The 13137-nt window shown below is 43.0% G+C and overlaps 1 protein-coding gene across 1 annotated transcript in view; it reads right to left on the bottom strand.

The window, feature by feature from the left end:
* Positions 1-12493, bottom strand: part of fam151a (family with sequence similarity 151 member A) — a 44613-nt gene extending 32120 nt beyond the window's left edge. The window contains exon 1 of the mRNA XM_078218244.1: positions 12283-12493. Within this exon, the coding sequence (XP_078074370.1) occupies positions 12283-12448 (166 nt within the window). The 5' untranslated portion in view covers positions 12449-12493. The remainder of the gene's footprint in view (positions 1-12282) is intronic.
* Between the last annotated feature and the right edge of the window lie 644 nt (positions 12494-13137).

Genomic DNA, 13137 nt, shown 5'->3' with positions numbered 1-13137 from the left:
GCTTGGAAAGCTCCGTTTTAATCTTCTCAGCTGCCTGATCTGATCTGGAAGCAGCTCGAGCTAGACATATGTATGAATCAGGGACACTATAACCTAAGATATAAAAAGGGACTGGGGACTCCTCCTCACTGGTTCCTCTGCTATGCAATTAGTTGGAGAAAATAAGCACAGTAGTAACCTCACAGTTCAATGTCAACAGCAATTATAACTGCAAACTTAAAAGCAATATCCTGGGCTCAACAGATAAACATGGTTCTAAGCTACACAGACCAGTAAAATCTCTGTGCGACTCGATAGTCTGTACTGGATTATCTCACCTTACTGAAATTTAAGTCAGTCCCTGTGACTAGTAGGGTTGCCAATCCTCCAGGATGGGCCTGGAGTCTCCAGAAATTGAAGATTAATCTCCATTATACCACTGGAAAAATCATCGGGATATTAAAGTTGTTTTCCCATTTTCTTTGAACTTTTTTTTTCTTTACCAGATGTTGTTGGGGGGGGGGGGGGGGGGGAGTTGTTTAATCGCTGGAGCATGGGAAGTCATGGGATGAAACTTCCAGGGATACACATAAATCATAGCTGGCAACTCTAGGGGCTAGAGAGAGGATAATAAAACCAGCCGAGGTCAGAACCCTGCAACAGTTGCTAAAAAGTATGTGTGTTCACACCCCGGGTGAGAAAATCATCAGGTTCAGTTGTGACACCCTCCATTGTTGAATAGCCTGCTCCATTCACTGTTGGGCTCCAAGAGATAGAGGCACCATTAGATGGAGGTCAAGCAATAACTAGGAATCACCACCGACACCAACCCCCATTCCCCAGGATGATTCTTTGGAGGGGGGTAAATTAAATGGTGGCATGGGGGGTGGGGGGGGTGTAAGGACCTGATTGAAGATTTTGATGAATAGAGGATAATGTCTGCAGTGAGTAATTGAGGTAAAATTCAAACAGGGAGTGTCTCAACCAGCAACACTCTGCCCAAATCTGTAAGTCATTAAACAGTATCATTAACATTTCTTGTGCTTTTGAGAATTCACCAGTAAAAGGCATTGTCAGTTCTCAGAGCTCTGTGGTGTCTGTAATGAAGATAATTATGAGGTAATTATGGAGCTGCGTGACTCCGAGTGCAACAAAAAATAGGATGGTGCAGGGAGAGGCCCCGAATTGTTGTGTTTGATCATTGCTATCTGATTAAAGGGCAAGCAGAATCATTTTTCACTGCTATTCCTACACGCTGACAGCATCTTTCACTGGTTTGGCTTGTAGTTAAGGTTCATTTTTAAATCTTCACCTCACGCACGCCTGATGTAACATCCAGACAATGCAAGGCCAGCGATTTGTGAAGGTCCCATAACAACTGAAGGAAGTCACTTCAGGAAAGAGCTCTCAAAGCAGGAAAAGTGCAGAGCATACACCAATAACGTGAGAATTTCTGGATTTCTTTCTCGCACACATACTAAGCATCGTGCAACTCTTCACGCAAAACTCTTCACAGATTTATTCTGTCACTAAATGTTTGGATTCGTCAGTTTAAGACGTTATCAGCAGTAGTCTGACCAGCAGCAGGTCGAAATGGGAACTCACAGGGCTACGAAATCACAAGCGCGAACTTAAACCCTAGCAATCCGCCACAGTCCGGAGCGAAAATTAAACAATGAATAACTTCTTCAACCCTATGACTTTTGTGGAAAACTGCATTTTGTTGCCCCAGTTGATTTCTTTTTAAGCCCATAAAATTTTTGCAAAGCACTTCTCTCCATTATACACAAGCAGCCTGAAACCAGGATTATTATGTTGGTGGTTTTGGATTATTATGAAAAGATGGCTCCTTGTGGTGCTGAACAGGTTAAGTGGGCAGCCGGGATCTTCTGGTCCCATTGACAGTGGCAGGACCAGAAGACCCCACCACCAGCAAACTGCATGCCACCTCCCGCCATGAGAAACACACCATGGGGAGGCCAGAAAAACCACCCCAGAGTTAATGACCTTTCATCAGGACTGAGAAAGGTTAGATATCCAATGGGTTTTGAGCAAGGGGTGGATGGGACAAGGACAAAGAAAGGTTTGTGATCGAGTGTAAGACGGGAGAGATTGAAGGACAGTAGGGTAAGTCAGACAGCACCACAGGGGATGGTGATGGAGCAAGGAAAGAAACATAGAACAAAAGATGTGCCTAGTGTAGGTTTTCCGCTGTATGAAAGCGAAAATAATAAACAAACCGAAACATTCAAAGAAAATAAAGTTGGGGTTACAGTCTGAAATTGTTGAACTCAGTGTTGAGTGCAAAAGGCTGGGAATTGCCTAATTGAAAGATGGAATGCTGCAGCTCAAGCTCACATTAAGCTTCACTGAAGCAGTGCAAGCAGGTCAAGAATAAGGATGTCAGCGTGAGAACAAGATGGAGAATTAAAATAACAAGCTGCCAGCAACCGGGATCATGCGTGAGGACTAAACAAAGCTGTTTTGCAAAGCAATCACCCAATCCATATATAAAGGAAACCACATTGTGAGCAGTGAATACAGTATGCTAAATTGAAAGAAGCAATTGTAAATCACTGCTTCTAAAGTATATTGTAATACAGCTGTATCCAAAAAGAAAATTAATCCCTTTAAGTGGACTTAATACTCAGAAAAAAAAATCAGAATTTATTACATACAGTCAGATGGCTGTTTGGGAAAGGTGACGAGAGAGAAGGTAAAAAGGAAACCAGTGTTTGCATGGAAGGTGCTTGGGAAAGTGACAGGATGATGGAGGTGTGGATCATGGTTTCATGGAGGAAATGGTCCCTTCGGAATACTGAAAGGAGAGGCGGGGGAGAAACGTGTTTGGTGCTGGTGTCATGAATACACCAGCAGGTCCAAAGCATTTTAAAAGGTATTGTCACAGGATGTGAATCCCTAGACAAGATTGGCAGTCGTAGACAGACCAAAAGAAACACGCGATCCTGCCAACAGGAAGCATATTGAGGTAGACATTTGCACCATTCAGGAAAAATATACATATGTTAATCTGAAAAACTAACAGAAGTCGAGGGGATCGACAGATAAATGTACAGAGAGAATCTTCAAAGGGAAACAATGATACCATTGGCAGCCTCTTTGTGGAAGCAGGGTGCAGATTCCACCTAACAGCCTGTAAGTCAGTTCCAGCTGGCCCAGACCAGAAGTAAGAGTGCAGAAAACCTTTTTGGAGGCAGGTAAAACAAATATCTTCACCAAACCAAGAGAACGTTCCTCGGACTAACTATTCAATCATATACAGTGTGGTAACTATAAGCTGGCCTTTACATATTGATCTATTAGATTGGATATTGTTTGGGAAGAGGGAAATCCTAAAAGAGTTCAGGTCTTGTAAATGTACTCCTTGAACGAGGAGACAAAAAGACATCTCAGAAAATCTGTTGTAGAAGGTTGCATCATTGAAACAGAGACAATGGAAATGGATGATGCATACCAATAATTGACGGTCATGGGAATGTAGGGGGTGAGGACCTTAAAACGATCACTATTACTAAAGAGGTAGTGCTGGGTAGGCTAATGGAACTAAAGGTAGACAAGTCCCCTGGTCCGGATGGAATGCATCCCAGGGTACTAAAAGAAACGGCAGAAGTAATAGCAAATGCATTAGTTGTAATTTATCAAAATTCACTGGACTCTGGGGAGGTGCCAGCTGATTGGAAAACAGCTAATGTAACGCCACTGTTTAAAAAAGGAGGTAGACAAAAGGCAGGTAACTACAGGCCAGTTAGCTTAACATCCATAGCTGGGAAAATGCTGGAATCTATCATTAAGGAAGAAATAGCAGGACACCTGGAAAAGAATGGTTCAATCAAGCAGACGCAGCATGGATTCATGAAGGGAAAGTCATGTTTGACTAATTTACTGGAATTCTTTGAGGATATAATGAGTGCGGTTGACAGAGGGGAACTGGTGGATGTGGTGTATTTAGATTTCCAGAAGGCATTCGATAAGGTGCCTCACAAAAGGTTGCTGCATAAGATAAAGGTACACGGAGTTGGGGGTAAAGTGTTAGCGTGGATTGAGGATTGGCTATCTAACAGAAAGCAGAGAGTCGGAATAAATGGGTGCTTTTCCGGTTGGCAATCAGTGACTAGTGGCGTGCCGCAGGGATCGGTGCTGGGGCCTCAACTATTTACCATATACATAGATGATCTGGAGGAGGGGACCGAGTGTAGGGTAACAAAGTTTGCAGATGACACAAAGATGAGTGGGAAAGCAAATTGCGTGGAGGACACAGAGTCTGCAGAGAGATTTGGATAGGCTAATTGATTGGGCAAGGATCTGGCAGATGGAGTATAACGTTGGTAAGTGTGAGGTTATCCACTTTGGAAGGAATAATAGTAAAATGGACTATTATTTAAACGGTGACAACATGCTACTATGCAGAGGGACCTGGGGGTCCTTGTGCATGAATCACAAAAACTCAGTTTGCAGATGCAGCAGGTAATCAAGAAGGCAAATGGAATGTTGGCCTTTATCGCGAGAGGGATGGAGTATAAAAGCAGGGAGGTCATGCTGCAACTGTACAGGGTACTGGTGAGGCTGCACCTAGAGTACTGTGTACAATTTTGGTCCCCTTATTTAAGAAAGGATATATTAGCTTTGGAGGGGGTACAGAGAAGGTTCACCAGGTTGATTCCAGAGATGAGGGGGTTAGCTTATGAGGAGAGATTGAGTAGACTGGGCCTGTACTCATTGGAGTTTAGAAGGTTGAGGGGAGATCTTATAGAGACATACAAGATAATGAAGGGGCTGGATAGGGTAGAAGCAGCGAGGTTATTTCCACTTACATTGGAAACAAGAACTAGGGGGCATAGCCTCAAAATACGGGGGAGTCAATTTAGAACAGAGTTGAGGAGGAGCTTCTTCTCCCAGAGGGTAGTGAATCTTTGGAATTCTCTGCCCAATGAAGCAGTAGAGGCTACCTCGTTAAGTGTTCAAGTCACAGATAGATAGATTTTTAACCATTAAGGGTATTAAGGGTTATGGGGAGCGGGCGGGTAAGTGGAACTGAACCCACTATCAGATCAGCCATGATCTTATTGAATGGCGGAGCAGGCTTGAGGGGCTAGATGGCCTACTCCTGCTCCTATTTCTTATGTTCTTATGTTCTTATGAATTGGGAGAATGGAATGGAATCCTTACAGGGTGTAGGGTGTGAGGAAAACATCTGTTTAGTGGGACAGGAACAGATTGAAACAATAGGTCTACCAGGTCAGTCCTGTTTGTGGATCTTGGGAAGGAGCTTCTTCTTCTTTGGTTCATGTTAACTTGGAGCTTTAAAAATGATGACTCAGGCAGTGTTGTGACTGAAAGCATTCCTCAGCAGTTACGATATTGGCCATTAGCAGAGCACACTATCTTGCAAGACTTCCCACAGGCAGTCAGTTATATGTTTTAAAACAGAACATTAGAAAGCATTGTCATCAAATTGGGAACTTAATTTTATGGTAGCTTAAGGTTTTTTTGTTGGATTTCATTCACCTGAGAGTGCACTACACAGTCCTTGACGAACAATAGAAATGTTGAGTGTTAATTGCTAGTAGCTTAATTTGAAATACTGAATGACGTACTGTACAACAGTCATTCAAAAAGTTTACAATATGTCGCAGTTTAGCTAAAGTATAAAGAACAAATACTGGAGAAAGCTGATATGATGACAGTTTATCACTGAATTGTCCTGAAATGACACCCAGAGAAGAACAGCACTGAGTGTAGTGGAGGCAGCTTCAATCGATGCACTCAAAAGGGAATTATACTCTTATCCAAAAAGGACAAATATGCAGGGTTACGGGTAGAAGGCAGGAGAATGGCATCAAATAAATTATTCATTCAGAGAGCCAGTCCAGACATGATGGGCTGAATGGCCTCCTTCTGTGCTGCAATGATTCTGTCTGACAGTACAATCAGTTTGCGAGGAGGTGTATATTTTCTATGGTTACAAGCCAAGAGATGGCTTTGATACTGAAGGTTTCTAATGATACACTGAAAAGAGACTTTGAACTTAAACTCACATAATTATATGGACATGAAATGATATTTCATGAAACTTACAATTAGGTTATATTTATGATGGACTAAAGTCTGTAAATTACTATTAAGACTCTACTTACCTCTACAGTAACCACTAATACTCAAGCCTATAATGATATTGGCCATCCTGCAATTGTAGTTAAATTAAGTAATGGTAGTAACACAGCTTTGTGCCAGCTTACTGTTTGGAATTCTCTTCCTTGTTTTAAGCTCTCGAATCTTCTTCCTCATTAAGCTGCTGTTTATAATCTACCTCTTTGACCAAGCATTTGTTCACCTGTGCAAATATCTCTTTATGTGGCTTGGCGTCAAATTTTGTTTGATTACACTCTCGAGAAGCTTGCCAACTATATTAAAGGTCCTATATAAATGCAAGTTGTTGGTGATATCTGACAGACATTGCATTACATTCGATATTGAGTTTTAATCCTGCTGTTGATTTGTTTGGTTGGATCTGTAAATGATACCTTTAGACTGATGAGAGACACAATTTAGATATGTATTCATGTGTACAAAATGTTACACTGGGAACAATAGATTCCAATTTAAAGTTTGGGGTGAGTATAATGTTGGAGGGAAGAGTCATCATCTAATAACCTTCTATTAATCAGCCCCCTATTAGAATTTATCAAGAGGAGTTTGAGTTATGGGATTAGGGGACGGGGGTAGAATTAATCAGACAGCTCTCTCAAAAAGGCCAGGTTAAATGGCCTCCTTCTGTACTGCATGATTCCAATACATTGGACACATTGGAATTTTGACAATTATTTAATATTTGGCTATTTTACAGAATAATTCAACAATTACAGATTGGCAATTTCACTAGTATATCCATAATAAATTACTATCATAGCTACCTCACTATTCTGATGATCTGCAAGCAAGGACAGAGTGTAACATAGCAAAATTTGCGAATGATACTGAAATAGGTAGGAAAGCAGGCAGAGGATATAAAAAGACAGATATTGATAGGCTGGAGAATGGGACAAAATTTGGCAGATGGCGTTTACTGTGGATAAGAGGTTGTTCATTTTGGCAGAAAAAATAGAAAGGCAAATTATTACCTAAATGGAAAGATTCAAAGACAGATTTGGGTGTCCATGTTCATGAATTGCACAAAGTCGGTATGCAAGTGCAGCATGTAATAAAAAAAAGCAAATGGGATGTTGGCATTTATTGCAAAGGGACTGGAGTGGAGAAGTGTTGTTGCAATTGTATAGGGTGTTGATGAGACCACATCTGGAGTTCTGTGTCCAGTTTTGGTCTCTTTATTTGAGGAAAGATTTGGTGGCATTGGAGGCAGTTCAGAGGAGGTTCATCAGATTGATTCCAGGGATGAAAGGGTTGATGTATGAGGAGAGATTAAACAGTTTGGGCTTTTACTCGCTGGCGTTTGGAAGGATCAGAGGGGATCTGATCGAGGTATATAAAATTTTAAAAGGGATTGATAAAGTAAATGTAGACCAAATGTTTCCTCTTATGGGGCAATCTCGAACAAAAGGTCACAGGTATAGTTTGAGAGGCGGTAGATTTAAAACTGAGATGAGAAGGAACTACTTCTTTCAGAGGGTGGTGAATTTGTGGAACTTGCTGCCCCACAGCACGGTGGAGTCTGAATCGTTGAATGGTTTCAAGGAGATAGATATATTTCTAACTTTAAAAAAGAGATAAAGGGATATGGGGAACAGGTGGGGAGGTGGATTTGAGTCCAGGGAGAGATCAGCCATGATCTGATTGAATGGCGGAGCAGGCTCAAAAGACTGAATTTGTCTATTTCCACACCTAATTCCTATGTTCCTATATCCTTAGCAAGGTGGCATTTTTAAAATATTGTTGAGTCAATATGAGGAATGATATTGTCTACTTAATGCACATGTGCTTAACTTCCACCCTCCACATGGGCTTGCTCTTGCCAGGCTATCATTCCATAGGAACCTGCATCCCTCTGGTATCCCAATAAACAAGAGTGTACTCTTCATAAGTGAATTGGAAAAGTTAATGTCAGTGCATTATCTAAAACACAGATAGCATCACAACCAAACCCAATCCTACCAGAAATCTATACATACAAAAAGCTTCAAGCAGTGGGATTTGATCTGGGTGCTTTTACTAGAATTTGACCAAGCAGTCAGTCCCTGGGTCAAAAAGATTCCATTTTCTTGTACCAAGCCTATGTGATAGTTTCTGATGAGGCTTCCATTGATGGCAGCACACACTGTTGTTGGAATCTGCCTCAAAAGCAGCAAGAATGCAGTAACAGGAGAAGACATTCAGACCTGCACGCCTGATTCATCATTCTGTTAGTTTGTGACTGATCTGTACCTCAATTCCGTTTACCCATCTTTGACCCATAACCCTAGATATCTTATCTACTACAAAGCTGTCTTGAAAGCTCCAATATCCTCACATCCACAACCTTTTGGGGGAAGATAGTGTAGTAGGTCATTCCTGAATGGCCAGCTCTAATTATAAGCCTGTTTTCCCTTGTTCTTGATTTCCTCCTCCAGAGGAGACAGAGGCTGTAAAAAATCACGGTACTATTTCAAAGAGTAGGAAAGTTATCCCAGCCAATGTTTACCCTTCAATCAACATCGCCAAAACAGATTATCTGTTCATTACCACATTGTTGTTTGTTGGTGCTTGCTGTGCACAAATTAGTTGCTTTGTTTCCTCCATTACAACAGTGACTACACTTCAAAACTACTTAATTGGCTGCCAAGTGCTTTGAAGCACTTTACGACTGTGACAAGTGCTACATAAATGCAAGACTTTCTTTCTCACCTCATCAAACCGCTTTATCAATTCAGCACCTCAATTAGATTCCCCTCCAATCTTCTAAATTCCAAGAAATACAAGTCTCATTTGTACAATTTGTCTGCACAATTTAACTCATTAATTTAATTAATCTCCCTTCCAATTTCAATATATTCTTCCTGAGGCGTGTTACATAAACAAATAGAAGCACTCCAAATGGGGCCTGACCAAAGCCCTATACAACTGAATAATAATTTCCAGTCCTTTATATTCCCAGACTTATTGGCATTCATTTTGAATAGACATTGTTCTCCTTTCCATTCCAGTTTATTCTAGGATAGCTGACCAATCCTATTGCTCTGGTTTGAACTGCTTTTCTAGAATATGGGGATTGTTCTAGGAACGAAGGCGTTATTAAAAAGTAGTAGTCGTCAAAGGGATCAGTGTCGGAAACTCAGCTGGGCAGACAAAGCATTTGTGGAGAGAAGGGGCAGGATAATGTTTCAGACATAAATCCTGCATTTCCCATTAATGACGAGTTATGCATGAAACTTTAGCTTGTCACACTTGTCTTCACAGATGTTGTGCCTGACTCGCTGTTTTTTCTGTTTTTGTTAGTGAAACCACAATGATAGACTCATCTGATATTTTCTGCTTCAACTTAATGCCTCCCATTTCATTAGTGGGCATGTGGTTATATCTGAATCTCTGTGGTAATCTTGCCCAGTCACATAGGCTCCCAGTCTCATTGGTACAATTCCACTGGCCCCAGGGCACATGGGCTGCATTGGCCAGTTTCAGTTCCTCCCACTACAGCTTGTGGTATGCTCTATTCAGAGACTTCAGATCAGTTCCTGCTGTTTTACTGGAGCTGCCACTGACTTGTTGGCTTTGCTGAACAGGCTGCAAGTGCACTGATGTGGTACCAAAGAGTCACAGCGAGTGTTCATTAGGCAGTGGGGGCAAGCTGGGAGTTAATTAGAAATTCTTCCAACTGCAATATAATGCTGAATAATGCAGGCCAGAAGGTGTTGAGTTAACTGATGTCAATCACACTGCATTTGTGCTATATTTGCCCTTGGCTAGAGAAAGCCAATAAAAATCAGCAAGGCTCATCGCAATCCAGTGAGGCACTGCTGGAAAGTGTATATATCGGGTAAGGACATGATCTAAAGCAAAACACTGCGGAAGCTGGGATTGAAAACAAAAACAAAAAATGCTGGAAAATCTCAGCAGGTCTGACAGTATCTGTGGGGAGAGAATAGAGCCAATGTTTTGAGTCAGGGTGACCCTTTGTCAGAGCTGAGAACCATGTTCAGTGGTCAGGTCATGGTCCAGGGAGAGGTAGGAGGAAGCGTTCGAGAGTTGGCGCTCACTCAGCCTCTGTGAGATAGAGGTCCATATGCCAGCCAACAACATCACAGCCCTTGTTGGCGAGTTTGATGACAAGGTTGGTCCTAAGAGAAAGAAGTGAAGCAAGTTCAGAAGGAGACAAGTTAGAGTGGTTGAGAGGAGCGGAGAAATTGAGACGTCTGATGCTCTGACAAAGGGTCATCCAGACTCGAAACGTTGGCTCTATTCTCTCCCCACAGTCGCTGTCAGACCTGCTGAGATTTTCCAGCATTTTCTGTTTTTGTTAAGGACATGATCTAACTTATTGTGATAGCTTCCATAGTTAAATAACCTGTCAACACTTACAATTCAGGCTTAAGCACAAAAAAACGACCACTTAGGTGAATATCTTCTGCATGTAGAACATTACCTCAACAGGAGAGGGAGGCAAGAGCTGTCAGGGTGCTGTCAGAGGGAGGGCGAGGGCGGGGGCTGTCGGAGGGAGGGCGAGGGCGGGGGCTGTCGGGAGGGAGGGCAGGGGCTGTCGGAGGGAGGGCAGGGGCTGTCAGAGGGAGGGTGAGGGTGGGTGCTGTCAGAGGGAGGGCGAGGGCGGGGGCTGTCAGAGGGAGGGTGGGGGCGGGGGCTGTCGAAGGGGGGGCGGGGGCTGTCGGAGGGAGGGTGGGGGCGGGGGCTGTCGGAGGGGGGGGCCGGGGTTGTCAGCTCTAGTTTGTTTACTTTGCAATCATTCCAGTCCATCATTGGAATGAATATTGATGTCTGTGAATTGTAATTAGAACCAAACCCACACGTCTCCTCACCAGCATCCATTTATTCATGTTATTCCATGCCACAGGCTGTCGCAAAGTACTTTACATATAATGAAGGAGTTTTGAAGTGTAGTCACTGTTGTAATGGAGTAGACATAGCAGCTAATTTGCATACAGCAAGCTCCCACATGATAATGATCAGATCATCTTCTTTGTGATGAATATTGACCAGGCTACTAGGGTGAGGGTCTTCAAACTAGCACCATGGGATGGTGTATGTCCATCTGAGAGCACAGCCATTTAACGTCACATCTGAAAGATGGCACCTCTGACACTGATCCCTCAGAATTCCCTCAGTGCCGCACTGCAGTGTCAACCTTGACTTTTGTGTAAAGTTCCTGAAATGGGACCTATCCTATAACTTACTGACTCAGAGGCAAGAGTGCTGCCCACTGAACCACACTTAAATGTGTGACACATTTTTCAAAACTCACCAATTATACATTATCTTTGTGAAAACAAAGCAAGTTATAAATATTTTAATTATCAAATATAATTAACGGGGGCATCCAGCAATCAGAATGATTGCAATTTGATCACTTTCATTTATCATATTCTTTTCCAAGCTATATGTCTGTACACATGTATGAAGCAGTATGTATATATGTGAGTCAGGCTGTTTGTGAACTGTTTGAATGTAGCTGTGAGAGAGAAAGAAATACACACAGCGTGTGCCAGTTCCTTGCCCAAAGACATGGGTACGAGGTTGCATTATCGATCCCTTTTTGCTTTGATGTTTTAAGTTTCCTTTGAGATCCTGTTCACTTTGTTGCAATATCCCTTTAAGGGGCTGCATTTTTAATTTACCCCACTGTTAATCGATTTAGTTTATTTGGTTAATGAAAAGAAGCGCAGCATGTGCCAGAGAGCGTCTGTAAGCCAATCCGTGTCTGTGTGAAACACACTGTACACAAATGTTTGTATTCGAGAGTTGCTTTGTGTGTTTGAGAGTCAGTTTGAGAGTGTGAGGCAGTGCAACTGTGGGATAGTGAAATCTGAAAGAGTGAAGACAGTTGGCTTCGGTTAAAGGGGCACTCACTGCCTTCATCACATGTTAGGGTAAGGACCCAGCACCTTTACACCCAGGACACACTATCACCCCATCACGGGTAAGGACCTAACACCTTCCTACCCAGGACGCACTAACACCCCATCACAGGTAAGGTCCCAGCACCTTCATATCCGAGACACACTACCACCAGCAATATCTGAGAGCACTTTAACCTGTGAACCCTACCCCTCTCATCCCCTCCCGCGGCTCCGAGGCTAATGTTTGAAATCGGTGGGGTTCTCTGGACAACAGACTGGCTCTTACCTGGAAAGAAATCCCTGTAAACGGCGAAGTATCCCACCAGCCCGAGGTAAGCTGCGACCAGCGAGGCGAAGAGGAGGCCGACCAGCAGCTTCCAGCGGCGGCGGATGGAGAGAGCATCTCTGCTATCTTTATAGAGAATCTCCCGGTCCGGAGGCAGTGGCAACATCGCGGCCACCGGGGGCTGAGCTCCGCTCCGCTGCGAGAGCAGATTCACAGTGAGAGCAGCCGAGGCTATTCCGTCCCGCAGATCCGCCCAGTTCCTGCTTCCGAGTCCAGAGGCGGCCCCAGCGACAAGCGGCACAAAACACTTGTCTAATTACAAATAAATCCTGTCCGAAAGCAGACAGATCTGAATAAACAGACCCTAGAATTATAGAAAAGAATAGCTGTACTGCGGTTTTAAAAAGCACAGACACAAAGTAATATAAATATAGACACTATTTGTGATAAGGTATTAGATGAGATACAGTCCCTTCACATGTACACACAAACAGGAAAGTTAGAGTCGCTGGTGCCACTTTTGTACTCAGTGTCAAAAAGGCAGGTTGCAGTTAAGAGCAGCCAGCGCCCGAATGATACAGCACAGAACGAGGCCATTCGGCCCTGCGTGCCCGTACTAGCCCTCCAAGAGGAATATCCAATTCAACCCAAGCCCCTGTTCTTTTCCCATTACCCTATAAATTTATACTTCTCAAATATAGATCACATTCTCTTCTGTAAGTTGCTACTGATTCTGGATCACAACAGCTCACTGTGTGGAATCTATCTCCTCATCTCTCCCCTGGTTGGCCATACCGCTCTTTGAGTTTTCAGCAATGTTATGGTCGATCTTCTACCCTCCCCATCCCTTAATTC

Source organism: Mustelus asterias, chromosome 8, assembly GCF_964213995.1.
Source record: "Mustelus asterias chromosome 8, sMusAst1.hap1.1, whole genome shotgun sequence".
Taxonomy (NCBI): domain Eukaryota; kingdom Metazoa; phylum Chordata; class Chondrichthyes; order Carcharhiniformes; family Triakidae; genus Mustelus; species Mustelus asterias.
This window is presented reverse-complemented; position numbering and strand designations above follow the sequence as displayed.